This window comes from Cucumis sativus, chromosome 2 (genome assembly GCF_000004075.3).
Source record: "Cucumis sativus cultivar 9930 chromosome 2, Cucumber_9930_V3, whole genome shotgun sequence".
NCBI lineage: Eukaryota > Viridiplantae > Streptophyta > Magnoliopsida > Cucurbitales > Cucurbitaceae > Cucumis > Cucumis sativus.
Window position 1 is genome coordinate 6,157,053 of NC_026656.2, and position 27,049 is coordinate 6,184,101.

Here is a 27,049-nt window from a genome sequence, read left to right on the forward strand (position 1 = left end):
TTGGATGTACATGACGATCGTGTACCAAATAATCGCATGAACTTTTTCCATTTTCAAAATTATTCTATACATCGTAAATCTTTTTCGATTTGTTTTATTTTTAAAAAAAATCCTCACATTTAACCTATTAAATATTTAATTGATCAAATATACAATAAATATAACTTTCATGTTTTCGACTAGTATACTCCAATATATTAGATATTAATTTGAACACCTAAAATTAAATTTATTTTTCACCTTTACATTTAAGATTTGTTTAAACAAAATTGATTATTTTAATGTGAGCATGAGCCAACAAGGAGGCTTAATTACACCCCGCAGCTAAAGTATATTATTGATCCTCAAATGTATAAATTGATTCAAATAGGTCATTCTCTCACCTACATACATCAAATAATAAATGGAATTCATAACTCACTAATGAATAAGATTGACTTTCTCATATTTATGAAGGTAAAAATGTATTTAATTGTATTATTTAATTTGCAAATAACAAGTAATCAATTACATCATTCATATATAATTGACATCGTCCTGGTGTTACATAAATATATATTTTCCTTCTCAATATTAAAACATGATAACTTCTTCTAGTGCCAACATATGTAAGGCATGGGTGGTAGACAACAAGGTATGGACAAATGCTAGAATGTGTGTTTTTGCAATATGTTATTTTGAATTTCAATCGTTATCTTATTGTTTTTTAGTGCATTGGGTGTGAGATTCGAACTGTTGTTGATCCTCAACATACGCTAATACCAATTGAATCAAGGAGGATGTTATTTGATGTTAGGGCAATATACTTTTTAAAATTTTCTATTTATATATATTTGTGTAAGGGTGCATGAAAACATGTTGAATTGGGTTGAGGGACATTTCTATTCTAATCCAACTCATATTTTTGTATTGGTTGGGTTGGCAACTCGAATAGCCTGAATAGTATTTCCAATCCAACCTAACTGTTAAAATATGGGTTGGGTTGGACTGGGTTGTTGGATTATATTGTTTTCTACGTGAATTTTGATTTTGCAAAATAAAGTGTTAGACGTTCTAGATACAACTTTTCCTTTTCTAATCTCATCATTCCACTCTTAGTAATAAAACACAAAAACACTAAAAAAAAAAAGGAAGATCTACTAAATTTTCAATGAAGAAAAAAAAGCTCACAATAAATAATCACTGACATTCAAACACTGGAGATTGAGAAGGAGACAGTGAATATCAGAGATGATCAGAAGTTAAGACAAGGTGCGGCGTGAAGAGTTTGAGAGATGAGAAGGAGACGGTGAGTCGAAGATCGGATGAGGCGCGACGTGAAAAGTCTGAGAGTGAGAGATGTGAAGGACTGAAGGAGACGGTAAGACTGAGAGATGAGGCACAATGTGATCTAGTTCTTTTCCATTTACTAAAATAATAATAATAAATTAAATAATATAAATATAAATAAATTATATATATATATATATATATGTTGCGCGAATTTTTTAACCCTAACCTGAGATCCAATCTCATCTAGAAAGAAAAATCAACTCAACACAATCCAACCCTTATTATATGGGTTGAGTAGTTCAAGTTATTCGGGTTGTCGGATTAGTCTTACAACTCCGTATATATATTTTATCTTCTAGATCTAAGTCGAAAGAATGCTTGAGCTCCACAAATTTACTTTTATAATTGTATCACTCACAATCTTGCCCATTCCTAACCCTCCTCTTTATTAATTTTATTTTGCTAGAGTTCACGGTGACAAAAATACAAGATTATAACTAAATTAAATTAAGCAGGGAGAGACAGAACTACGGTAAATGCTAAAAATGGATTTTTATTATGGAAAAAAAACTTTGATTTTGATTGTGTTATAGTAAGAAAATTTGAAGAGAAATACTTAGTTGTTGTTTATTTCAAGATATCAAGTTGTGGAACGGGAATTAAATATTTGGTGTTTGACTATTTAGGATAAGCAACAAATTAAACCGAAGTATGTTTTTCTAATTAGGAGAAATTAGGAAAGAAAAACTTACCCTTGATGATTTCCTATTCTTTATGTAATTCTCATTGCTTTGGATTACGAACTCTTCGTTGCACATTGTTAATGCTCCAATCCGAACTCACTAGCTCACACCCAATAAGAACAAGAGATTCAATGGAGTCACGAACCACCCAATTAATTCTGCCAGATAAATGGTCATCAACTTAGGAGGCATCATTTATGTTGATCTTTTAGAAACTAGACCTAAGAGGAGACCATGATCCATGACTTACCTGGTTCGCGGCTTTAGACAACCAAGGAGCCTCAATAGCAAGAACTCCTTGATGTGTGACAAAACATTTCTCATTAAAGCTTCATCAGGACTAGAAGCACAAAAATTCACCACATTTCAGTAGTATCGCAGTCCCACACAAGAATGGTTGTGGACTCCCGCTTCGAACCAAAAAGCTCCTTCCATGTTCCATTCCAATAGTTGATTGGGCTCCAACAATCCTTGACAAAAAGAAGAAGAAGAAAGTGATGTAAGAAAGGTAACAAATGAAGCCAAACACCTTTCCAAAAATTGCAATAAAAAAGACATGAGCAACAAACTCCATGAATTTTCTGGGAAAACAAGCACAGAGGAATAGTAGAGACCCTCTCTCTTGGAAATGCTACATATGGTGGGGATGATATTCTTGATGGTTTTTTGAAAGAAGATCTTCACTCAACCTTAAGCTTCCACACCGACCTCTACAACTTTAGCCTCAAACTAAAGGCCGTCAATTGTGACCTCCAAATTGACAACCTCAAAATCAAGGAGGTCACAAACACGTTTCGATTCCAAAGATATGTTCACACATATATGAGTTTTAAAGCTACCAACCTCCAATCACGAATCCTTATAAATGCATGCTCTTGACCTATTCCCTATTTTTCACCTATAGCCTTTAGGGAACAACTCTCTAAAGTGGGGGAGAAGATTAATAAAGGACTTAGAGAGAATAAATTCAATCCATAAGTTTCCTTTGCACATAAATATTATAAAGGGAGTTGGTCCTTGAAATGAGTGTAGTGTGAGTGAACTATCTCACACTATACATAAATATATATATATATATATATATATATATATATATATATATATTTTGGTAAAAAAAAGAAAAAAAAAAGTTAGTTGTACTTGATCTCTTGGCTTCAAAAAATTATTGAGTTAGGTAGGTTTTAAATATTTGAATTTAACCTATTATATAAAAAAATCAAATATATTTTTCCAAAAAAAACTCAAATGAAAATATAAGAAAAGTAAATAATAATAAAAAAAAAGGATAAAAAAAGGGTTTAGGAGATAGAAATTAGAATCAATCAGCCATGAAAAAGGAAAAAACGCTTCTTTAATTCACCACTTTCTAACACCTTGGGTCAAACACATTAACTCTGAAAATAAAATTTAAATAACTAAATAAATCAAACCTTCCATGATTTTGGCTATGGTGGATCTCTAGCTTCCAAGAAGGATCTCCACCATCTCTCTCTCTCTCTCTCTCTCTCTTTGCAAATTCAAATTGTGGTGATGTACAATTGCAGCAAAGTTATGCAGATCTGATCTTCCTTTTCAATTGAGAGATCCCACCCTCTCAATTTCTTCTCCAATTCAGATCCCCCTCTCTACAAACAACTAATTCCACCCACCACTATCTTCTTAATCCTTTTTCTTCAATGGGTTTGCGTTCAAACCCTACTGCAACCCTCTCTTTCTCTGCTTCTTTTCTCCTCTTCCTTCTTTTTCTCTCTCTCTTTGCCTCCCATCAGGTATTCATCTTACATTTCTCTTCCCTTGTGTTTCTTTTTCTTTCTTATGGCGTTCTTAATGGGGTTTGATTTTTATTGCTTCTTTGGTGTTTTTCAGGTGTATTCTGCGGAAGTGGAGAAAGATGACTTGGATGGACCTAAAGATCTCGGTCGACGTAGCAAGGTCAGTACGATTCCTTGTCATTCTTCTTATGCTTTCTATATAGCGGTTTCTGTGGTGTATGTGGAATTACGTGTCGGCCATGGCCGGAGGTTGGTTTGGGGTTATATTGAGATTGAGATCTTTGTGCTTTTTGACTTAATCGTTTTCCTTCTTGTACATTGTTAATAGAACTAACTATTGTCTATTGAGATATACTCTTGAGCTTTCAATACCTTTTACTACCTGCTTGTGCGTGAAAATGAAAAAACCAATTGTAATTCCGGGGGGACTGTGAGGAAGATGGTAATGATTTTACAAGGTGGTGCTGGTTTTGTTTTTGGAGAACTTGAAGAAGGCCAACTGACTTGGGTTTAGGATTATTTAGGAGTTTGTTGGGAGTGTTTCCAGAATGTGACTTTTGAGTGTTGTGTTCAATTTCAAAAGGTGTTTGAAACATAATATTCGTGAGTTTTTCACTTTTCTCAACAATTTATATTAACTAGAAGAAATGTAATTTGCTTAAATTACTTCATACTTTAGAAGCAATTAGTAATTGAAAGTGGAGTATTATTTTCAGAACTACGGACAAAACATTTGAAATTATGTTTTCTGATATTATTTCTTTGACATAGTATGTAAAAGGCATGCTTTGTTAGCCAGCAATTGGGGAATTTTAGTAAAGCTTCCAATCAGTTTAAGGAACTAGCAACATAAACTAATTATTAGAGTTTTTTTTTTTTTCCTTTTTTCCTTTTTTTTTTTTTTGACATTGGCTGTTATTTTGTGAAATGACTCTTTTCTTGTATGGAGCTTCTTGTTTGGCCATTCTGAAAGCTAAAAGACTTCGGGATCAAAACACGAGCCCCAATTGATCATTTCCTTTTCCTTTTCTTCTTTAAATTCTAATTTCAGTTCTTTCATAATGTTGTTTTCATATTTCCCTTCATTAGATGTCGTGGAGCAACAGTGATACAGTAGCCACAAAAAAGGATGGTGTTGACTCAGAAGATCTTAATCTTGACATGGACTCTATTGGTCTTGGAGTTTTTGACGCATTTTTTGCAAGTTTGTCCATGATACTTGTCAGTGAGGTTGGTCTAATTGATTCTTTACCCACTAGTGAACATTTTCCGAAAAATTGGGTCCATTTACAAAATGCACTAGGGTGAAATTTGTGCAGTTTCATTTCAATGGACTTATCAGCATGTACTGAAAAGACCGAAAGATTGGAAATGGAAGTTTTTTATCTAACTTCTTGTTTGTTCAAGTTGTATCATTTTAACTTTTCTGAAAACAATTGTGTGTAGATTGGAGATGAGACATTTATAATTGCTGCACTTATGGCTATGCGCCACCCCAAGTCCATTGTTTTGTCTGGTGCGCTCGCTGCCCTGATTGTAATGACAGTAAGTTTCACAAGTTTTTCATTTTCATCTAGCTCCTAGGATAAAATTTACTTTAAGTTTCTAGCTTAATTTTTTGGTATGTTTCTGTATTTGTTTTCTTGGAATGTTTAGTAACTGCACGCCAATATTTTTGTTCTGGTGAATAAGAGTAGAACTATTTTGATGTGCATTAGGTACTTTCAACTGGTTTAGGTAGGATAGTGCCGAATTTGATATCAAGGAAACATACCAATAATGCTGCTACAGGTACGTACATAGTATTTTACTCACTTTGGAGTATATCTATTTATAGAGTGCTGTATGATGCTATTCATTCATTTCTTTTAGTACAATAATTGGGGGTGGGAGAATTTGAGCCGTAGATCTCATGATTACTAGTATACTCAGGTGTACAGTATTCATTCTTTTTTTTAGTACAACAATTGGGGTGGAGGAATTCGAGCCATAGACCTCATGGTTACTAGACTCAAAACTCAAGGTTAAATGGTAACATTTTGTACTAAAAGTGTAAAGTATTGAGAATCTAAGGACCAAATGGAAACTAAACTGCAACATTTTGAGACCATCAGGGATTGGCCCAATGGTAAAAAGTTGGGCATGATTTTGATAAAGGGCTAACAGGTAATGGTTTAAATCCATGATTGCTTCCTACCCAAGAGTTAATATCTTACAAGTTTCCTTGACATCCAAATGTTGTAGATCAAATGGGTTGTTTAGTGAGATTAGTCGAGATATGCTTACGCTAGCGCGAACAATCATGAATATATAAACAATAGTAACATTTTGAAATCTAGGGATTAAATGGAAATTAAACTAAAAGTCTAAAAATGTAACATTTTGAAACTTAGATACCAAATGGAAACTAGACTTATAATTTATAAACCAAAAGAATATTTTTCCCTCAGAAGGCGTTTGGTCAAATGAGAGGAGTAAATATGGATCCTACTAATATGCTGGAGTTAGTAAATTTTTGTTTGGGATGAAGAGTTGTAAGATTAAGTTTCTCCATAATTGTGAAAAGTAAATTAAGGAAGATGGAGTTCCTTGGTAAATGTGAAAAATATAACAAAATGGGAATATGGAGTTACTCGATAAATGTGAAATTGGGTTGTTTACACCAAGTCACCAACTTAAGAAGTTGTTGGGCCAAATGGGTGCTTACATTTTTGTTTCCCTTAATTTTGTTGAATGAATCAAATCAATTATCATAATTGATGCTTTATAAAATAATTCAAAGCCTAGGTCAGAAAGTTGGACTACACGCTCACACTAAATTGGAATTGAATTAAACCACCTTCAGACAGTTATTTAATCAACTTAACCAGTTTAAAATAGTTTGGTCAAGTTAAAGCTGTGAACTAGCCAACATGGTCAAGATAGTTATAGAATTAAATTTGCTTGGGCTTAAATGCAACTGGTTTCAATTTCAACCAAAACAGTTCGACTCAATCAACCTCGGTTAGCTTTCTGTTTTATTTCATTTTTGGGTGAATTTAAATTATCAAATTATCTTTTGGGTTATTTCTATATGATCCTTCTTGGAAGGAAATATATCTTCAAAATTTTGGTTTTAAAATTATTGTACTAATTTGAATTCTCCAGTGTTAGAATTATTTACGAGAAACCTGTAGGTGCTACGTTTACAATGAAAGTGCACTCCATAGTTTTGGGTTTGGGTTCAAGTTTTACACTTTAGGAGGTGGTACTACCACTGTAGCTGAACCTCATACTTTCAGGCACTTAACTGAAGATACTAACCCACTCTTTTGACTATGGATTTTATCTAATTCAATATTTTAGATTAATCAATTTAATAAGTGTGCCACAGTGTCATAATGGCTTACATTAATGCAAACCCTTCTTTTTCTCTAATTATGAACTTAACAAGCTCAGTGAATTCAAACGGTGGTTAAGATAAAATTTTATAGGAGTCATGCATCACGTAAACAACTTTATATAAAGCTGGGGTTGCTTTAATCTGTTGTCTTTTGATCCTGCACTTTATGTACACTCACATATTAAATTTAAATTGATGAATCGCTTAAACCACTGATTCTTGTCATTTTGGCTGTTGTTGTAATAATACTCTCTCCAGATGATGAAGCTATACTTTGTTGACTGTGACTCTGTCCAAGTCACATACTTTTGCTAAAGTTTTTGCTGTGGTTCATTTCATCTGATATCAATTATAGTGATGTCGGCCTACATTTTTATATTGTTTTCTGCAGTTCTATATGCATTTTTTGGCTTGCGGTTACTTTACATTGCTTGGAGATCCAAATCAGAAAAATCTTCAACAAAAAAGGAAATGGAAGAAGTATGCTATCGTTAACATCTTTTTGCAGTTTGATGCTTGTTTATCTTTATTCTCTATGGATTTGTGTCTGCATTTTTTTTTTGTCGTCTGGTGTTAATTCTTTGTCTTGAAACTCCTTGTTTCTATTGGGCATTCTTTTAATAAAAGTTTTGGAGCTTCACTATCCATAATATGTAGATAATCATAATACATGCACTGATGTTTGGGTAGTTTATCTTTTCCCCTGTTGTTAATACCATTTATTTGAGGCATTTATCTGTTATTTAATAAATAGAAATACAGTGTGAAAACGGATAGATAGCTAGTTCAATACTGGAGGACCATGTTTAGCATGCGGGATTGCAATGTTTACATGGTGGACTGTTATATGCCTTACATATGCGTCTATATATTCACAACCCTTTCGCATGTCTAGATGTCATGTTTGATACTGATGTTAGTTGCTATCTGCTATTCATTGATTTGGATTTCTAGTTTTTTGTTCTCTACACTATATTTCTCCTTGTAGGGTTATAAAAATATTTGGAGCCATTCTGAAGATTGTTGCTTGTTTTTTATACCCCAAGTTAGAAAATATCTACAATTCATGCCCCCCCATCTTGATCTCAATTCTTAAGCAAGCACGTGGCTGTTTTAGCTACATATGGAATCTAATCTTTAGGATCAATAATTTTTGTCTGTTTATCGATTAGCCTTTCCTTGTGTGTTAGTATAGGTTGATGATCTTTGTTCAGTCAATGTGAGAACGGCGCCTGTGTATACTCTTATTTGCTAAGTTGACTTCTAATCATGTGTAAAGGTAGAGGAGAAACTTGAGGCTGGACAATCCAAGACGACCTTCCGCCGCTTCTTTCTGCGATTTTGCACACCCATATTCTTGGAGGTCCACAAACTTATATATCACTGATTTAACATTAAAATGTTCCTCATCCATCTATTAGCTTCAAATATTTATATAAAAAGCTGATTTTGGAGATTGTTTTGGGTTTGCAGTCATTCATTTTGACATTTCTTGCTGAATGGGGGGATCGGAGTCAGATTGCAACAATTGCTGTAAGTTCTTTAATAGAATTGGATATTATTTGATCTAGTTGGTCCTGGTTAGTTTCCATTTCTTATTTCCATGGAAGGATTTAACCATGGTTTCGATAGTTTTTATATTCTAGAAGCAATAACCATACCTCACATTTTAATTTTCATTAATCATTTAGCATGAAATGAATCTGAATTAACATGTGACTTCAAGAAAAGGAAGAAAAGAAATCTCTTTTGAGTTTATGACTAGAAGTAGAACTGTTTTTCCCTACAAAATTCAGAATGTTGAAAAAGCATAGAGATCAAGATGGAATAATAGATAGATCAAGAAGCATTTAAGCCATAACTACTGTATTTAATGGAATGAAAGATCAAGAAGAATTTAAGTCATAGCTAGCTATTTTATTTAAGAATCTGCCATGTTGTGTGGGGGTTCCCCATTGCAGCTAGCAACACACAAAAATGCACTAGGAGTGGCTGTGGGAGCCATATTGGGGCATTCAATCTGTACATCAATGGCTGTGATTGGTGGAAGCATGTTGGCATCAAAGATATCTCAAGGCACAGTTGCAACTGTTGGAGGCTTGCTCTTCCTTGGCTTCTCCTTGTCTTCCTATTTTTTCCCACCTCTATAAGTTTTAACCTCACAATTGCTCACTTTTTTGTATGTCATTTTGTTTTTCTTCATTCATTCCAACTTTTTTTTTTTCTTTTTTTACAATTTTAGTAGCTTTTGGAAGTCAGATATCTTGGCATTGGCCCTTTCTTGTATTGGTCTAGCATACAAAAATACATATCTTATGTACCGATTCTAACTCTATAGTTCAAAAGCAAATTCATTACCCTTTTGTACTCTCCTAAATGCCTTTTTAAATATATATATATATATATATATATATATATTGTTTTATGGATACCTTAATTTCGAATTTGTAATGTTGTTTGTCCCCTCCTTACTATTGTCAAAATGCACTCAGACTAAAAGTATGGATAATTAATTCATGACCTTTGGGAGTATTTGACACACCATACCCATGGATTGTATGACCCACCAACGATATATGTCGGTGGAGTTGAGTTAGTATATTATAGATTCTCACACCAACTCTCCTTTCTTAATGTTTCCAATGGAATCATCCATCAACCATCATTGGCAATTATCATTTTCACACATCCAACTTCAACGATTATTTTTTTGGCTCTAGTAACAACTTCCGACGATTGATTTCAACTCCAGAAACTACCTTTGACAATCGATCTTCAGCTTTGACAACCACCTTTGATGGAAAACTTCAATGACCACATTTAACTACCACCGTGCACAACCGACCATGACAATCAATTTTGGTCTCCAATAAGAAACTCCGATGAAAATCAACATCGATGACCAACTTCGTGCAATGAATTTCAGGCTTCGAACAACAAACTCTATCGACCATTTTCAAGATCAATTTTGTGAAACCAACTTTTGTCTCCAACAACCACCTATGGCTGCAAACTTTGGTGAAGATCACATTTGATAATCAATTTCCACAACCACCTTCAACTTCGGACTCCGACAACCACCTCTCTACGATAAACTTCAACGCAAATCATATTTGATAATCAACTACAATAACAAATGCTTTTAAGTACTAGAAAAACACCTTGGTTGACCGTGTTTTTAAGTACAAAATTGAATTACTAGTTTATAATGCTTAATAATTGTCTTTTATAGTAATTTGATATTGAGAAGTTGTGTAAGAATGATTTGGTCATTCATATAGACTTATTTGTCACAAGCATTTAGAAGAACAATTGTTTCTTAACTATTATCACCAAAATCAATGAAGATGTATTATTTGTACTTACTTGATAGGACTAACATATAATTTCAACACTGCACCCAAAACACATACATATAAATTCAGAAAAAACAAATTCACTCCAAACACGAACACGAACATATGAAGTCTCCATCCATATAAATTGTCAAAGCATATGAACTCCAAACATCCTATTTCAACTCAATGCCCCAAATAGCTCCTTACTATTGGAAGTGATTTAAAATGGTTAAAGTTGTTATCATCATTTTTAGAATCACTATTGAATATACTCTTTAATCATTGAAAATCAATATTTTAGTAATGCAAGAATTGGTTAGACACATGTTAAATATACTTTTAATAACTTATTTTTTGTTAATATAAGTGTTTCTAAAATAAAAAAGTTATAAAAAAAAATTATAAATTACTAAGTTCGGCTGCGGCCTGCGGGGATTCAAGACTGTCCATTGCTTCAGTCTTCAAATGGCTTTGGTTTGATGGATTTGAATTCGGCTTTTTGGGTTTTTCCTACTTTCTTGAACAAGGTAGTTTAAGATGAGGTGGATGAATCTAAGCAGTTCTTGCTTTCCTTCTCCTGCTTTTCTGAAACTTTCTCATTCTATTTCTCAAGGTACAATGACCCATAAAATCATATCATTCAACTTGTCTGAGCATCACTTGTTCAAGTCATTTTCCTACCACACTTCAAATCATTTTTCATCCAATACCCTTCATGCCAAAATGGTCAAGATTGGTTCTATTTTTGTATCAGGCAAGTTTGTTTTGACCTCTTATGTAAAATCTGAGAAATTAAACGATGCTCAGAAACTGTTCGACGAAATGCCCAATAGAGATGTACTTACATGGACGGCCCTTATATCGGGTTTTTCTAGAGTCAATTCTTCTGGAATGGCATTGCAACTGTTTAGAGAAATGCTGGTTGAAGGTGTTTCTCCAAATCACTTTACTTTGTCTACTGTTCTTAAACTTTGCTCTAAAGTAGGTGATGTGCGAATGGGTAAGGGAATTCATGGATGGATACTGAGAAATGGGGTTAAATTAGATGTTGTCTTGGAGAATTCTATGCTTGATTTGTATGCTAAGTTTGATGAATTTGTTTATGCCAGAAAGTTGTATGATTCAATGAGAGAAAAGAGTACTGATACTGACAACATAATACTTGGTGTGTACGTCCGTAGTTGTGATGTTAACAAATCTCTTCATTTATTCAGAAACTTGCCCTGCAGAAATGCTGCGAGTTGGAATACAATTATATGTGGGCTAATGCAAGGTGGGTATTTGAATGCAGCATTGGAGCTACTCTATGAAATGGTGGAGAACGAATCTGAGTTTAACAATTTTACTTCTTCCATAGCTTTGAGTGTGGTTTCTTCTTTACTGATTCTTGAGCTAGGTAGACAGGTACATGGCCGAATTGTCAGGTGTGGTCTTCATAATGATGGATTTGTAAAGAGTGCACTGATAAATATGTACATTAAATGTGGAAATTTGGAAAAAGCATCAGTGATATATAGTCGACTGCCTTCAGGTTTTGCAACAAAACAAAGTTCCAATATTGTATGCAGTGACACGATGACAGAAATTGTTTCGCGGAGCTCAATGGTGTATGGATATGTCCGAAATGGCAAATATGAAGATGCCTTCAAAACTTTTGTGTCTATGGTCCGTGAACGGGTTCTAATGGACAAATTTACCATTGCAAATGTTGTGTCTGCTTGTTCTAATGCTGGTGTTTTGGAGCTTGGACGTCAAGTCCATGGATTCATTCATAAAACTGTGGAACAACTTGATGCTCACTTGGCTTCCTCCTTGATTGACATGTACGCTAAAGGTGGGAGTTTGGATTGTGCCCATCGAATTTTTGACCAAATGACCAATTACTTAAATGTTGTAATATGGACTTCCATGATCGTTGGATGTGCTTTACACGGGCATGGTAAGGAAGCCATTAGACTGTTTGAACAGATGAGATATGAGGGAATTATACCAAATGAGGTCACTTTTATAGGAGTTTTAACAGCTTGCAGTCACGCGGGGCTGCTTGAAGATGGTCATCTATATTTTAATATGATGAAAGATGTTTATGCAATCAAGCCTAAGGTTGAGCATTACACTTGTATGGTGGATCTTTACGGCCGAGCTGGACTCTTGAATGAAGTCAAAGAATTCATCTATGAGAATGATTTATCACACCTTAGTGCAGTTTGGAAGGCATTCCTCTCATCCTGTCGGCTTTACAGGGACCTTGAAATGGGGAAGTGGGTTTCTGAAAAATTGTTTAGACTCAAACCACAAGATGAAGGGTCTTACGTTTTACTATCAAACATGTGCTCCGGCAGTCAAAAGTGGGAAGAAGCTTCAAGAGCAAGAAGATCTATGCAACACAGTGGGATTAACAAAACACCTGGTCAATCTTGGATTCATTTGAAAAATCAAGTCCACTCTTTCGTTGCAGGAGACCAATCACACCCTCAACATGCTCAAATATATGAATATCTGGACAAGCTAATTGGAAGGTTGAAGGAAATCGGGTACTTGCATGATGTGAAATTGGTGATGCAGGATGTAGAAGAAGAACAGGGTGAAGTGCTTCTTGGTTGGCATAGTGAAAAGCTTGCAGTTGCTTATGGTATAATCAGCTTGGGTTCTGCCATTCCAATCCGAATCATGAAGAACCTTCGGATATGTACTGATTGTCATAACTTTATGAAGTTAACATCTCAACTTTTAGGCAGAGAGATCATTGTTCGAGATATTTATCGTTTCCATCATTTCAATTCCGGTCATTGCTCTTGTGGTGATTATTGGTGAGCTGGGAAAGAGAATCCAATGCATAACAGAGAAAGCAGAACTTAGGAGAAAATCTTACTAACTGCAGTAAGTTCCTTTATTTCTGTACAAAATATTTACATCAACCAAGCTTGGTATTTATAGATGCTTGGTAGTAACTGATAACTGTCTAACAGATTAACTAATAACTGTGCAACAGAAAAATAACAATCTAACAACTCTATTGTTAATAATACACATCAATTTTCATGGATAATACTAAGTTAATCTGCCTGGAGTTCACAACGCAGCTGGGGGAAGCAAGACAATAAATTCATTAGAAAAAGCCAAAATCACATTATTCTTCTTCTTAGATGTATCAACGCTGTGCAGTTCCGAAACCTGAATTGCATATAACAGTGAACTTCACAAGTTACATCCCTGAACTGAAGGGTTGAAGTTAATTCTAGGTAGTTCAACCCATATATATACAAACGGGATACCATGAACGTGATTGGAGATTTATGTAAATGAATGAGCCAGCAATTACCTGGTGAACTAAGTGACAACCTTTACCACTTGATTTCCATCAGGAAAGAATAGTGAATTGAAGATACTATGGTCTGAACCCCAATGGATCAGTCTTACCACCACCTCAACAACAGTTTCAGAAACAAAATGTTAATCATATTGATGTTTAACCGGAAGAGTGGAGAAGTATTGCTTACAGAAATCCTCTTACACATTGTAAGAATCATGTTATGACTTTTGATAACTTTATTAGTGGTTTTGAAGGAAGTGTTTAAAAATAGTTTAAAGTGCTCCAGAAATTTTCAAGACATTTTTAATGGAAAGCACTTTCTATTCTTCAAATTCCCTCTAGGCACTTCAACAGTGCTTATGAGGCACATTGAAGAAATGCAAGGGCAGAAGATTCTTAAGTGTTAACATGTTGAACATTTTTCTCAATCACTTGTGTACTCATGACAGGGCAAATGAATGTTTTTCTATGATTAGAAACATTAATCGTCATTGATTTTGATATCTTTTTTTTCTCGATAACTTCTATATGTTATTTCTCTTATGACAGAAAAGAAAAAAGTACCATCGTATTGTTGATATTCTCCTCCTACCAGTTTTTAATGCAGTGGCACAGAAGCTATTGTTTGTGAAGAAGCAAATGGAAGTAGAGTACATACATAACAGTTCCAAAAAGGAAATCGATATGCAATCACAAAGGATCTAACAAAGAGGTTTGGCAGAAAATATACAATTTTATGTTTCCATAATACAGACATGGAAGTTGCATTGTAGAAACAGAAAATGATACAAAATCTACTTGACGTAGTAAGGGAGGTCCAAGACATAGAGGAGGAAGTATGCCCAGATCACACCGGAGATACCACCGAAGAAAAACCCGCCTGAGAATTTTGCCCACCCATCGGCTGTTTGGAGAGGATCAGGGGTCTTCTTCCGGCCAGTCAAAGTCAATGATGGTGCGGTAGATGGCTCTCCTTCATTGAATGATGCAACACCATACATTGTCAAGCAGACGCTCAAAATGACAATGAGACCCCCAGCAGCCAGCGAGCCTGCTCCTCCGGCGTAGGCTGTGTTCCTTAGAGGGCCAGCTTTGACAAATGGACCAACCAGAAAGAAACCGTGAGCCAGGCCCACTTCTATTCCCCTCAGCAATGGGCTGACTGCTGTTCTGTAGGCTGGGAGGTTTGAAAGATACCATGCTATCAGTGGGCTTGAGGTTACTGGAGTCTCAAGGCTTCCAATGAATGGGTCTCCATTGATCGGCTGAATCACTTGGAAAGTCGGCTGCAACAGTTTCAATACCTCATTAACATCTTTGCATGGCATGTTTTTTTTATTCAATTTGCATTTTATTTTTTTATCTAATTAATCTCTTCACATACATTTTCTGCATCAATTTTTCTCTCACTAACGGATCTTTTCTCTACCGAATCGTTACAGGCTTCTTCAATTTGGGTATCCTCCATAATGGAAGGTGTACATGCTAATTATCCTTGAGCCATACTTATGTTCACTCTCTTCATCTTAATATCCTTACATAAAATTTTAAAGATTTTTTCTGGTTAACTCTCCTCTTAAGTCCCACACACACTTACATTAAAAGCACTCTCAAATATACTCTTTAAATTTTTATACAACTAATACGTTTATATTACTCTGATTCGTTGAGATTGAAGTTAATATCCCTTGAAATAGTATTACATTACACGGTATATAATATATATATCTTAAAAGCTCCACAGAGAGGGAGATGATGTAAAATTGAGAAATGGTATTGCTTATATTACCTTATCAGCTTGGATGGCTCTGATGGTGAAGGAGTGTGTTCTTGTAGGGATGCGTCGGAGGGGCGAAGCGGAGAGGCCTTTAGGAGAGATCAAAGCTCTCGTGTTGGATGAAGCGAAGCTGGAACTGAGCTGGCTGGCAATGGGAGAGGTTGCAGTGGCCATGGCTGCTGCTTTTGCTTCTGCTGCCTTTGGCTTGTGGAAGGATCAGTGGCAGAGAAGAAGATTGAGGTGAGATTTTTAGATTTGGTTTTGGGGGTTAGTTTAAGTTCTTGTTGTTGGTTGCCACTGGCCATGGAAATTTGTGGGAGGCTGTGGTTGATCAAACCTTTCTCTTCTCATTGGATAGAACTTGCCACGTAACCTTATCCCTTATCCATTCCTTTCTCTCTCATGAGAAAATCAGAGATTTGGATTTGGCTTTCTCTCTCTCTCTCTCTCTCTCTGTCTCTCTCTCTCTCTATCTCATGAGAATGGGCTATAGCCCATGTGAGCTTCAAAGATTTGGATTTGGATCTCTTCTCTCTTAAGATGAACCATATGGATTTGGAACTTGAAAAGATTTAGATTTGGCCCTCTCCCCCTATTTGGTAAATGGACTGGGGTTGGTTCGTAAATTCTAAAGTGGATTCTTTTAATTATTTACCATTCTTTTTGTTTCTAAATCAAAAAAGCATCTCTAAACTTTCTTACTTGGAGTAGAAATTTATTAGAATTTTGGATTGAAATACAAATTTGAAATGAGCTTTGAACGACGTAGTGGTGTTCGAGTCTCAACTTCTAGGCCACTATCACGCCATTCATGGTCATAGCTTTGTTAAACATTCTTACGTATCTCTATTTAAATAATAGTTTTGGAATCATTATAAAAAGTTATTTCATCCATACTGATATATCAACCATATATATACTCACCTAAGTAGTAATAAGCTCATATTATAATATAAATTTCTGTTGAAATCTCAATGCTTTCATCCACATAAAGACATTTAATCGGTTGTGTTTATTTAAAAGTGGAAGCTTGAAGACCAATTTTCTCCATTGATTTTTCCCTTTAACAGTTTATTTTTCTTAGATGCTGAAATGGTTTAATTTTCTTTTACACATGTAACCATCAGGAATCTATGCAATTTTTCTTTTTTTCTTTTGGTTTGTCAACTTTTTAATATTCTCATTTTTAGTTTTGATCTTTATATTTTATTATATGCTTTATGCATCTCTCACTTTCACTCAAGTGTCCAATCAAATTGTGGTAAATTTTTCTTATTTTTTTATCAAATATTTTAATTATTTGTTAAAATAGATGCAAAATGGATGAAATATTTTAAAAATTCATCGACATCGGTATTTTTATAAAAAATAATGAAATTAAGAATTGAATATTCTTAGTTATATCCATGTTTGAGTTGAATATTTACTTAAATGAGTTTTGATTTAGTTGAATAATTAGATTTCTCACTAGTTGGTAAACAATTTGAAATTAAGATTAATAACTCAAATATTGTGAAAATAGTATTTAGGTGAATATGGATCCATTACCCTAAAGTGTGTCTCCAATGGCCATGGAGATACTTACAATGTTACCTGCACTAGATCAATACCTACTAATTTCATTTGTTTTGCTTCCTTTCGTTTCTTCTTAGACACCATTTGAATTGATGCAATTAGAATGAAAATAACATTGCTAAGTTGCTTTTAATCAAATTTGGTATTTAATTTACTTGAACAATAATGTATGCAGATTGAAAAATAATACAATAAAGTTGAGGGGAAATGTACATTGTGATTTTTCAAAATCATTGATGGGAAATGTCAAGTAGTGTGTGATTCTTCCTTTATTCTTTGCCTATTTCCCTTTTGCTTTTAATCTGTGGTTTCCAATCAACCCTTATGCCATTAGTAGTAAAGAAACACATGTAAATCTCCCAAATTCATCTTTCAAACATTTTTCATCATTTATATTACTACTATTATTCATATAATTTAACTTTTCCCCATTTCCCCCTTTAATAAACATACCTTAAAAACAAACCATTATTAATTATTTTTTAATATTATATAATTTATAACAATTCTTTTCAACAATAGACGGTAACGTTGCGAGGTACGTGAGTCTCACACTACAAAAAAGATGTTAGGTTTTGACTTAGAATTGTGTTTGTTTTGGTGGTAGCTAACTAATGTAAACATTGACTTGAAATTATGGTTTTAATTGACTAAATAATTAAAATAAATTAATTTGAGATTAAGGGTCAAAAAGCCAACATGTCATACATACTAAAAAAGTTTTTATGAAAACTTTTTAAGGTTGTTTGATGGCGATGGTAGCCGGAGTTTGTTGTTGGAAGTTTGCTGGTGGAGTCACTGGAGGTGGTAGACGGATATTGACAGGTGACTACTAGCTGAGGTGGTGTTTGAAAGTTAGTCGATGAACTTTCCAACCCTTGAAACAAATAACTTTAGAATTGAAGAATAGAAAAGATATGTAGGTTAAATATGGCCCCAAAACAAAGGAATGAACAATTATATCTCACTCCACCTCTATCCCCAAAGATGCTCTTATTAGTTTGTGATTTTTATCCGATTGGAATCTAATTGTCATGTGGTTACTAATCTGATTGTCAAGTGATTGGTATATGATTGACAATTTGACAATCATTATCATATATCAATTTGTATAATTAACAAATAATCTTAGATTGTAATCAAACTAATACTTTTTCAATAAATATCAAATAACAATCAAACCACCATTAAATAGAAAATTAATATAAGATGACAATTAAATTAAAAATAAGTACCAAATAACAATCATGCAATAATTAAACTACCATTCACAATTAGTATATCATATAGTAGTTAGACAACCACAATCATATAACAATAAATATTAAATGAAAATCAAACAATGATCCATATTGTTAAGGACTATGCACCCCAATTTTTGTAAATTATTTTGCCACTCTTGTTTAAACTATTTTTTTATTGTTTGATTGCCTCTGATTTCATCTTCTTTTCTTCGACACGCCTTATTGCTATTTGATATTGATTGTTGTTTAATTGTTATTGTATATTTATTTGTTATTTGATGCTTATTTGATTGGTGTTTGATTACTATTTGATATAGATATATATATATTCATTTGTTTCGTTGTAAAACCCTAAACCGTAAGTCTAATACCTAATATGTAATGAAAATAACTTACAAATCAAATAACAATTGTAAAGATCAATTCATAACGTATTTAAAACATTTTGACAAAAAAAATTCAGAATATTTTAAGTATAATTGCATTTGAAATATTTTCCAAATACATTTATATATATAAATTCAATTCAAAATGATCTTCTTAGTGCTCCATCATAATGCACATAAAAAGAAAAAGGGAATTTGTGGAGCAAAATGAAAGAACACAAATTAGAAAAATGAAAGTATTTTTTTATTTGAATTTGCTCTTAATAAGAAATTAATTTAATGGTGAAAAATGAAGAATAATTGTATGCATGAGAATGGGCACAAGAAGAAAAAGATGAAAAAGAAAAGAAAGAAAAAAAATACAATTGTTAAAAAGGGCAAAATGGGAATAAAGAGAAGAACACAATTTGAATCTGAATATTTTGGTCTATATTTGCAAAATTAAAATCTGAGGAATAGCCTCCAAATTTTCTTAATTCCCTTTGCCACCCCTTCCAAATTTCCCATTAGAACCATAAATCATATTATAAGAAAAAAAAAATTAATTTGACTTTTTAAAACCCCTCTTTATATATCTTATGAGCTAAGTTGCAATCTGGTTGTTTCTCATGACCGTATCACCATTACTTCTCCATACGCCTAACCATCAAGGTTCCATCAATGGTGGACGCCGCATCATCTCCGACCACCAGACGCTGGACGTACGACGTTTTCTTAAGCTTTAGAGGTGAGGACACTCGTCCGAAGTTCACCAAACACCTTTACCAAGCCCTCGATGCTGCCGGAGTCAACACGTTTCGTGACGACGTCGAACTCCGGCAAGGAGACGCCGTACGCTCAGAGCTCGTGGTAGCGATTAAAAAATCGAGGATAGCGGTCGTGGTGTTCTCCAGTGGCTATGCCGACTCACAGTGGTGCCTAGGGGAGATCGCCGAGATCATGGATTGCCGGACCGCGGATGGCCAACTGGTCCTTCCGATCTTCTATGAGGTTGATCCGTCGGACGTTCGGAAGCAGATGGGGAGGTTTGCGGCCGCGTTTGAGAAGCACGAGAAGAGATATGGTGTAAATTCGGTGGAGGTCCTGCGGTGGAGGGCGGCGCTCACGGAGGCCGCTAGCTTGTCCGGCTGGGACTTGAGGCAGCTAGCCGATGGGTACCTATTATTATTATTATTATTTTCCATCATTTTATTTACCTTTTTCTCATAAAATTGCAATAGCAACGGGCAAAATGGTAATAATAAAAAAAAAATCGAAACTATTTACCAAATTTGTTTTTTTAAAAAAAAAACTCAAATAAATGGTATAGAATTTTGAAAATGTATTATTAAAGAGAAACAATTTTTTTAGATACAATTTAAGGAGTGATTTTTTATGAAAAGTTTATGGAATAAAATTAAAGCTGTATGGTTTCCACTTTCTCTGAACATTTTGGTTGAAGTCTGAAGAGACATATTTCAATTTCATCACATTTTAAATTCTCATTTATCAATTTGGTGTATAGGAATATATTTGATACTCATTTATCTCAAATACAACTTTAAATATTTTAAGTTATTCCTATATTTGGAGTTTTAACTCCATTTTTGTTTCTGTAAACTAAAAGTTCAAAGTTGTTCTCTTCAATTACATTACATTAAATCTTATTAAGCTCATGACTAATCTTTCATGAATAAAGAAAAATATATTTTCAATTTCATATAGGTGTTGGGTGGTTAATCTATGACTTGGAGTTTTGTTCTTCTCTTCACTATATTTTCAAATTCTATTGAATGCAATTTAAGGTTAATTAAATCAAAATTTAGGTTTTATTATGTGGTTTGACCTTTTCTTTATTTAAAAGTTTTAAAATGTATTTTAATTCCTAGTTCATTGAATACAAAAATTAGAAAACTGCATTAATTAAAATTAATTTTCTATATATCTATTAGTGTCCATGAAATATTGTTATCTACCAATGAGACTTTAACAGTTTGTCATATTTGTAAATTAAGTTAGTTTATTTTCTTTCTATTTTTGAAAATACATCAAAATTAGTTTAATATTTAATTTTAAACTTTTAATTAATCATATTTTGATTTGAAGTAATTAAAAAAAGGACATGTTTTAAAGTATTTGAAAATCCATTATGCAAACATGCCATTGAATTTCACGATTAAGTTCCCCCAAGCAAGAAAAAATGTTGCCATTGATAGAGACAAGAAAGTAGGATAATAGTAGCATGGAATATGATTTTGAAAATTCGACTTTATTGTTAAATTGATTTATGATTTTGAAAACCATGGATCATTGAATTAGCATAAAAAGAATAAAAAACATAGAAAAAGAAATCGTCACAAAAGAAAACTATTCCAAGTACTCTTCCTTTTATTTTTATTTTTTTCTTTTTTCTTTTTATAGAAGAAAGATGAAACAAGAAATAAAAAATAAAATGAGTTGTGTTTAAAGAAAGCTCCTTGAAGTTTCCAATTGGTTAGTAGTATACTTTGGTTAAATATGTTTAATGTAATATTAATTTTGAAAACACATTTTCTTTGTTAAAATATTACTTTCCTAATTCTTTTATTTCAATGATTGTTTCATTTCGATTCTTATATTTTTTAAATAATTAATTTGAGTTCAAAGTCTCTGTCCATTCTTATATGATTAAAAATATGATATTTGTACTTTTCATATCATCTTCTCCATCAAAGGTTTTCTCTCTTTTGTTCTTCTTTCTCTAGGAATTTTATTAGTAGGGGAAAAGTACTGGGAGGACATAATTTATGGGCATGACAGCCAACTGAGGTGCTGGAGAAAAATGTAATAAAAGCTTCATTATATTATGTTTTGCCATTGAGCTTCTAGCTAGCTAGCATTATATTATTTTTTCATATACAAAAAACACATAACGAAGAGGGGACTTTATTGGTGCTAGAAGATATTGATCATGGTAGCGGACTGATTTGTGTATATATCTTAATTATGGCAAAATATTTCTGATTGTTCACATTGACAACAGGCATGAAGGAAAATTCATACAGAAAATAGTGGAAAGGGTTCAAAGCGAACTGCGAGTGACATATTTGGAAGTCGCCATCTACCCTGTTGGCATTGATCTTCGCCTCAAACACTTGATCTCATTAATGGCCATTTCTACAAACCACTCCACTCTCGTCCTCGGCATCTATGGCATGAGCGGCATTGGGAAAACCACTCTCTCTAAAGCACTCTTCAACCACTTCTTCCACTTCTTCAATTCTAGATCTTTTCTCCCCAACATCAACTCCCTCTCTACCTCCTCTCCCGACGGTCTCCTTCGACTCCAACAAACTCTCCTCTCCGATCTCCTCATCGCCACAAACCTCCGCTCTCGTTCCTCAACCACCACCGACTCCACCGTCGTTCGGATGCAGGAAAGACTCCAAAACAAAAAGGTCTTGGTAGTCCTCGACGACCTGGATCGTATCGAACAAGCAAATGCACTAGCAATACGGGACCGAAGATGGTTTGGAGACGGAAGCCGAATCATAATCACAACACGAAACAAACAAATTTTGGACACTCTAAAAGTCGACGAAGTTTACAACATGGAATCCAATCTACTGAACGACGAGGAATCGTTGGAGCTTTTTAGCTACCACGCATTCCGGGAGCAAAATCCACCAGAGGAGCTTTTGGAATGTTCGAAATCCATCGTTTCGTACTGCGGAAGCCTTCCTCTAGCTCTGGAAATCCTGGGTGGGTCATTCTTCGGAGGGAGACCGATGGAGGAATGGAGATCAGCGATGGAGAGATTGAAGAGGATTCCGGCGTGGGATTTGCAAGAGAAGCTTCGAATAGGGTTTGAAGGATTGAGAGATGAGATGGAGAGGGAGATATTTCTTGATGTATGTTGCTATTTTGTGGGAATGAAAGAGGAATTGGTAGTGAAGATTATGGATGGATGTGGAATGTATGGAGAAAGTGGATTGAGAGGGTTGAAATGGAGGTGTTTGGTTGGTGTTGAGTTTTGGAGTGGGAGGTTGAAGATGCATGATTTGGTTAGGGACATGGGGAGGGAGATTGTGAGGCAAACATGTGTGAAGGAACCTGCTAGACGGTCCAGGGTTTGGCTTTATCATGAGGCTCTCAAAATCTTACTCCATCAGAACGTAACTTTAATTATTACTTCATGATCTATATTAATTATATCTCCACCTACACTACTCATTTAATATCTAATATAGTTGTAGTGATCACTTAACAGGGAAGTGAAAACATTGAAGGACTTGCAATAGACATGGGTAAAGGAAATAACAAGGAGAAATTCAGATTGGAAGCATTTGGGAAAATGAGAAATCTAAGGTTACTCAAACTCAACTATGTGCATCTCATTGGAAGTAATTTTGAGCATATAATAAGCAAAGAATTAAGGTGGATTTGTTGGCATGGATTCCCTTTGAAGTCTATTCCAAGCTCATTTTATCAAGGAAACCTTGTTGCCATTGACATGAGATATAGCAGCTTGATACACCCTTGGACTTGGAGGGATTCACAGGTAAATTTATACAATTATTTAATAATTACCATTTTACTTTTATATATACATATATATATAAATGATTATTCATCCATTTTTGGAAAAATTACTTTTCTCGTCCGTTTAGGGCTTAATTTTCCTCTATGTTTTTTCAATTTCAAAATGCTATACCTTTAGTTCTTATATTTTTTTTTCAATATTCCATAACATTTTTAACTACATCTCTCTCGCGTATGTTTTGGGCAGATTCTTGAGAATCTAAAAGTTCTAAACCTAAGCCACTCTGAAAAGCTAAAGAAGTCCCCAAACTTCACAAAGCTCCCAAACCTAGAGCAGCTAAAACTCAAGAATTGCACAGCCTTATCAAGCCTCCACCCCTCCATTGGTCAACTTTGTAAGCTTCATCTCATCAACCTCCAAAACTGTACAAATCTCTCGTCTTTACCAACCTCCATCTACAACCTCCACTCCCTCCAAACTTTCATCATCTCTGGCTGCTCCAAGATCGACTGCCTCCACGACGACCTCGGTCACCTTGAGTCCCTCACCACCCTTCTCGCTGACCGAACCGCCATATCCCACATTCCTTTCTCCATTGTCAAGTTGAAGAAACTCACTGACTTGTCTCTATGTGGTTGTAACTGCAGATCAGGGTATGTTGATCTTTTATTTTGTAACAATATATATGTGAGCTATATGATCAAATATTAAATTAATGGAGCGCCTAAGCTTTGAAATATCTTGAGCTTATAAACTAAATTAATCCACCATTAAATTAAATTGAAAAGTTATTTAAGCTGTTATTAGAAGAAATTTAGAGTAACAACAAGGAAACAAATAAATCTAGTGCTATTCAACTTTAAAACATTATTTTCTTTTGAAAAAGTTGTCAAACACACCTAATAGGAAAAACTCTAGTGAACTAAAGTGAGAATTTCAACCCCTAATTCTCAAACACTATAACTCGCTCCCAAATTAGTTTGATATCAACTCTAGGGTTTGGATTAGACACAAAATTGCCTTGGCTAAATAGTTAAAAAAGCACTCTACAAGATATGATTGATCAGTCTTACTTGAATGTCTTTGAACATGCAATTCAATACATTAACAACAAAATTTAAAAAGACTTTCTAACTGAACTTGAAAGGAAAACAAAGACCTAATGTTGAATGAACAACAAAACTGATATACTTTAAATAGCCTCCCAATAAACACATCAACTTAATTAATATGTCGCAAAAATAATGAAATTTCTTCAAATTTTTTTAAAAATTAATTTGATGTCCTTGACTATTCACACTATCTTTCATGTACATTCTTAACGTAGATCGGGAAGCTCGGCATCGCTGCCATGGAGGCTGGTTTCATGGGCATTGCCAAGACCAAACCAAACATGCACAGCCCTAACTCTTCCATCTTCATTACAAGGTTTGAGCTCTCTAACAGAGTTGAGTCTACAAAATTGCAATCTCGAGTCACTTCCAATTGACATTGGGAGCTTGAGTGAACTAAAGAAGTTGAATCTTGGAGGCAACAAAAATTTGAGGGTTTTGGGGACTGAACTTTGTGGACTTTTGAAACTGAATGAGCTGAATGTGGAGAATTGTGGGAGGCTTGAGTTCATCCAAGAATTTCCAAAGAATATGAGAAGTTTTTGTGCTACCAGTTGTAAGTCATTGGTGAGAACTCCTGATGTTTCCATGTTTGAAAGAGCACCTAATATGATTCTCACCAATTGTTGTGCATTGCTTGAGGTTTGTGGATTGGACAAATTGGAGTGCTCTACTAATATTCGTATGGCCGGTTGTTCGAATCTCTCTACTGACTTTAGGATGAGCCTTCTTGAGGTTTCTTCTTCCTCTTATTTGTTGTTAAATTACAAATTTGGTTTTACAGTTTTTCACTTATATATAGTATCAATTTAGGAACTATTTTACCATTTTAGTTTCGATATGATCACTATATACATTATTACATACACATACTGTATGTGTAGCAATGATAATTGTGAAATTCATCCTAATCTTGGGGATCATATTTGAAAAAAAATTTTAAAATCACTTTGAAGATCTTCCTATTATTGGCTGATAGAGTTCCAAAGATCGAAGCCAAACAATTTTTAAAAAAAATTGTATAAAAATAATATTTGATATATGTGATTGTTTGAACAACTTGCATGCACACTTTGACTTTACGATATTCGAATGTCAATTAAAACTTGTAAAGTATTAAATCCTAAATAAAATTAAATATGTGGATTAAAGAATATAATTTCTTTTTTAACTACATATTTATATAATATTTAGATTCTAAGAATTTTAAGGGTGAGTTAAAGCAAACTCTAATCCTCTATTTGGTAACTATTTAGACTATCTTTGATTTTTGAAATTTGGGTTGACTTTCTACCCTTTGTAAGATTTGTATTAACTTTAACTAAACAAAAAAAAGTTGTTGAAAGATTACTTTTTTATCTTTCAAATTTTATTATCTTTATAAGCTTAGTTTTAGATCTTTTTTCCTCTTCTGTTTCTCCCTCTTTATTTGAACTGTAAGAAATACTTTATGTTATTTTCCTTTGGCACAGAAATGGAGTGGGGATGGCTTAGGCAGCTTGTGTGTAGCAGGCAACCAACTCCCCAAATGCTTACACTTCTTCACCACACACCCACCCTTAACCTTCCAAGTTCCCAACATCAACAATAACATTCTTCTTGGCCTCACAATCTTTGCCATTTTCACTCACTTGATCACTGACATAAACCACTCCCCATCTCTCCGTATCATCAACAGAACCTCATCCCGAACGCATATCTACCGAATGCTTGGCCTCCACTATGACTCCCTCAACATCCATGCTCACCACATTTGGGCCATCCACCTTCCCTTCTCTTATGGTTATTGTCTCAACCCTGGGGACGACATAGAGCTTCACATTCCTAATGCCAATGCCTATGGAGTTCGGTTGGTGTATCATTTAGATGAACCTCAGCCAATCGTGAGTTTTGCCCCATCGATGGTGGTGGAAGAACAAGGTGGTGCTAGCAACGACCATGACAATGACGATTCTACATATCATGTTGTTGATCAACAAATGCAAGAGAGTGGCTCTAATACTACTTCTCCATGGTTGCTTAGGTATTCTTTTATCATCTCTATTTTGGTTTTGGGTTTGTCATTGATTTTGATGATCCAATATGGTAGTTTGAGTGAAAAAACAAACCCCATAGGTTTAGGATTTTGAGCTATGTAAATATTTGGAGGAATTTGGTGAAAAGTGTAAATAGATCTAAATGATTATTAGTCTTAGAGGTTTGTGTCTTATATACTTTTAATTTGTGAGTATAAAAAGATAAAGTTAATTATGTTGAGAATGCATGGCAATATGTTCTCAAGTGCTCAACACTCCAGGAGGTGGCGGACGTTCTAAAAAATGATTAATTTTAAAAATAAAAGACATAAAGGAGCCCGTCACCACCGATCCTTTTAAAAGTGTGATTGGGTACCAAAATAAAATAAATGAATTTTAACTAAAAACAAAATTGGTCTATGAAAATTAGAGTTGAGTTGATCGAGAGTTATTTGTGTACTAGAAAGGTGCTAAATTTTAAATCTAATTACTAAATTTGAAACTATTCCTTCTATTTATAGAAGATTTTTTGAGGACCAAATTTAGATGGGCTTGGGTCCATTTGCCTATTAGACTTATGCTTAGGGCTTCGGCCTAATAGGGTACACATTTATTTAAT

General features: G+C 34.2%; 3 protein-coding genes and 1 long non-coding RNA gene across 6 annotated transcripts; 2 read left to right on the forward strand and 2 right to left on the reverse strand.

Moving 5' to 3' along the window:
• Nucleotides 1–1,474: 1,474 nt before the first annotated feature.
• On the reverse strand, nucleotides 1,475–3,248 carry LOC116402250. Its single transcript, XR_004214741.1, has 3 exons — nucleotides 2,630–3,248; nucleotides 2,266–2,485; nucleotides 1,475–2,173 (listed from the first exon to the last, which is right to left on the reverse strand). It is a non-coding gene; the product is annotated as an uncharacterized LOC116402250 (long non-coding RNA).
• Nucleotides 3,249–3,439: 191 nt separating this feature from the next.
• LOC101208917 (putative pentatricopeptide repeat-containing protein At3g23330) lies at nucleotides 3,440–14,499 on the forward strand. The gene is given in 11 exon segments (XM_011650694.2): nucleotides 3,440–3,784; nucleotides 3,882–3,947; nucleotides 4,877–5,017; nucleotides 5,234–5,332; nucleotides 5,506–5,578; nucleotides 7,561–7,649; nucleotides 8,449–8,532; nucleotides 8,643–8,702; nucleotides 9,131–9,319; nucleotides 11,162–13,387; nucleotides 14,416–14,499. Coding segments are annotated over 10 exon segments (3,054 nt in total). The 5' UTR covers nucleotides 3,440–3,691; the 3' UTR covers nucleotides 13,322–13,387; nucleotides 14,416–14,499.
• LOC101208674 (photosystem I reaction center subunit XI, chloroplastic-like) lies at nucleotides 14,475–15,788 on the reverse strand. The gene is made up of 2 exons (NM_001280718.1): nucleotides 15,610–15,788; nucleotides 14,475–15,106 (listed from the first exon to the last, which is right to left on the reverse strand). Exons 1-2 carry the CDS (start codon nucleotides 15,769–15,771, stop codon nucleotides 14,615–14,617), a joined length of 654 nt encoding a protein of 217 aa, NP_001267647.1. The 5' UTR covers nucleotides 15,772–15,788; the 3' UTR covers nucleotides 14,475–14,614.
• Nucleotides 15,789–19,171: 3,383 nt separating this feature from the next.
• On the forward strand, nucleotides 19,172–26,671 carry LOC101221660 (TMV resistance protein N). Of its 3 annotated transcripts, XR_004214766.1 has the most exons (7): nucleotides 19,172–19,956; nucleotides 21,804–22,935; nucleotides 23,031–23,321; nucleotides 23,550–23,956; nucleotides 24,631–24,971; nucleotides 25,058–25,150; nucleotides 25,888–26,024. XR_004214766.1 is itself a non-coding variant. In XM_031881575.1 (6 exons), the coding sequence occupies exons 1-6, from the start codon at nucleotides 19,463–19,465 to the stop codon at nucleotides 25,090–25,092; spliced, it is 2,700 nt and encodes an 899-aa protein (XP_031737435.1). In that variant the 5' UTR covers nucleotides 19,172–19,462; the 3' UTR covers nucleotides 25,093–25,227. The 3 variants fall into 3 exon arrangements, 2 of the variants coding, with proteins under 2 accessions (XP_031737435.1, XP_031737434.1); XM_031881575.1 differs by lacking the exon at nucleotides 25,888–26,024 and having other exon boundaries at nucleotides 25,058–25,227; XM_031881574.1 differs by having other exon boundaries at nucleotides 19,183–19,956; nucleotides 24,631–25,150; nucleotides 25,888–26,671.
• Nucleotides 26,672–27,049: the final 378 nt, after the last annotated feature.

Bases quoted from the DNA above. Each gene is read 5' to 3' on its own strand.
- LOC101221660 (XM_031881574.1), top strand. From the start codon at position 19,463: ATGGTGGACGCCGCATCATCTCCGACCACCAGACGCTGGACGTACGAC. The intron at 19,957-21,803 runs GTACCTATTATT...CATTGACAACAG, and splicing joins TTGAGGCAGCTAGCCGATGG to GCATGAAGGAAAATTCATAC. The intron at 23,957-24,630 runs GTATGTTGATCT...TTCTTAACGTAG, and splicing joins GGTTGTAACTGCAGATCAGG to ATCGGGAAGCTCGGCATCGC.
- LOC101208674 (NM_001280718.1), bottom strand. From the start codon at position 15,771: ATGGCCACTGCAACCTCTCCCATTGCCAGCCAGCTCAGTTCCAGCTTC. The intron at 15,107-15,609 runs GTAATATAAGCA...AAACTGTTGCAG, and splicing joins GAGCCATCCAAGCTGATAAG to CCGACTTTCCAAGTGATTCA.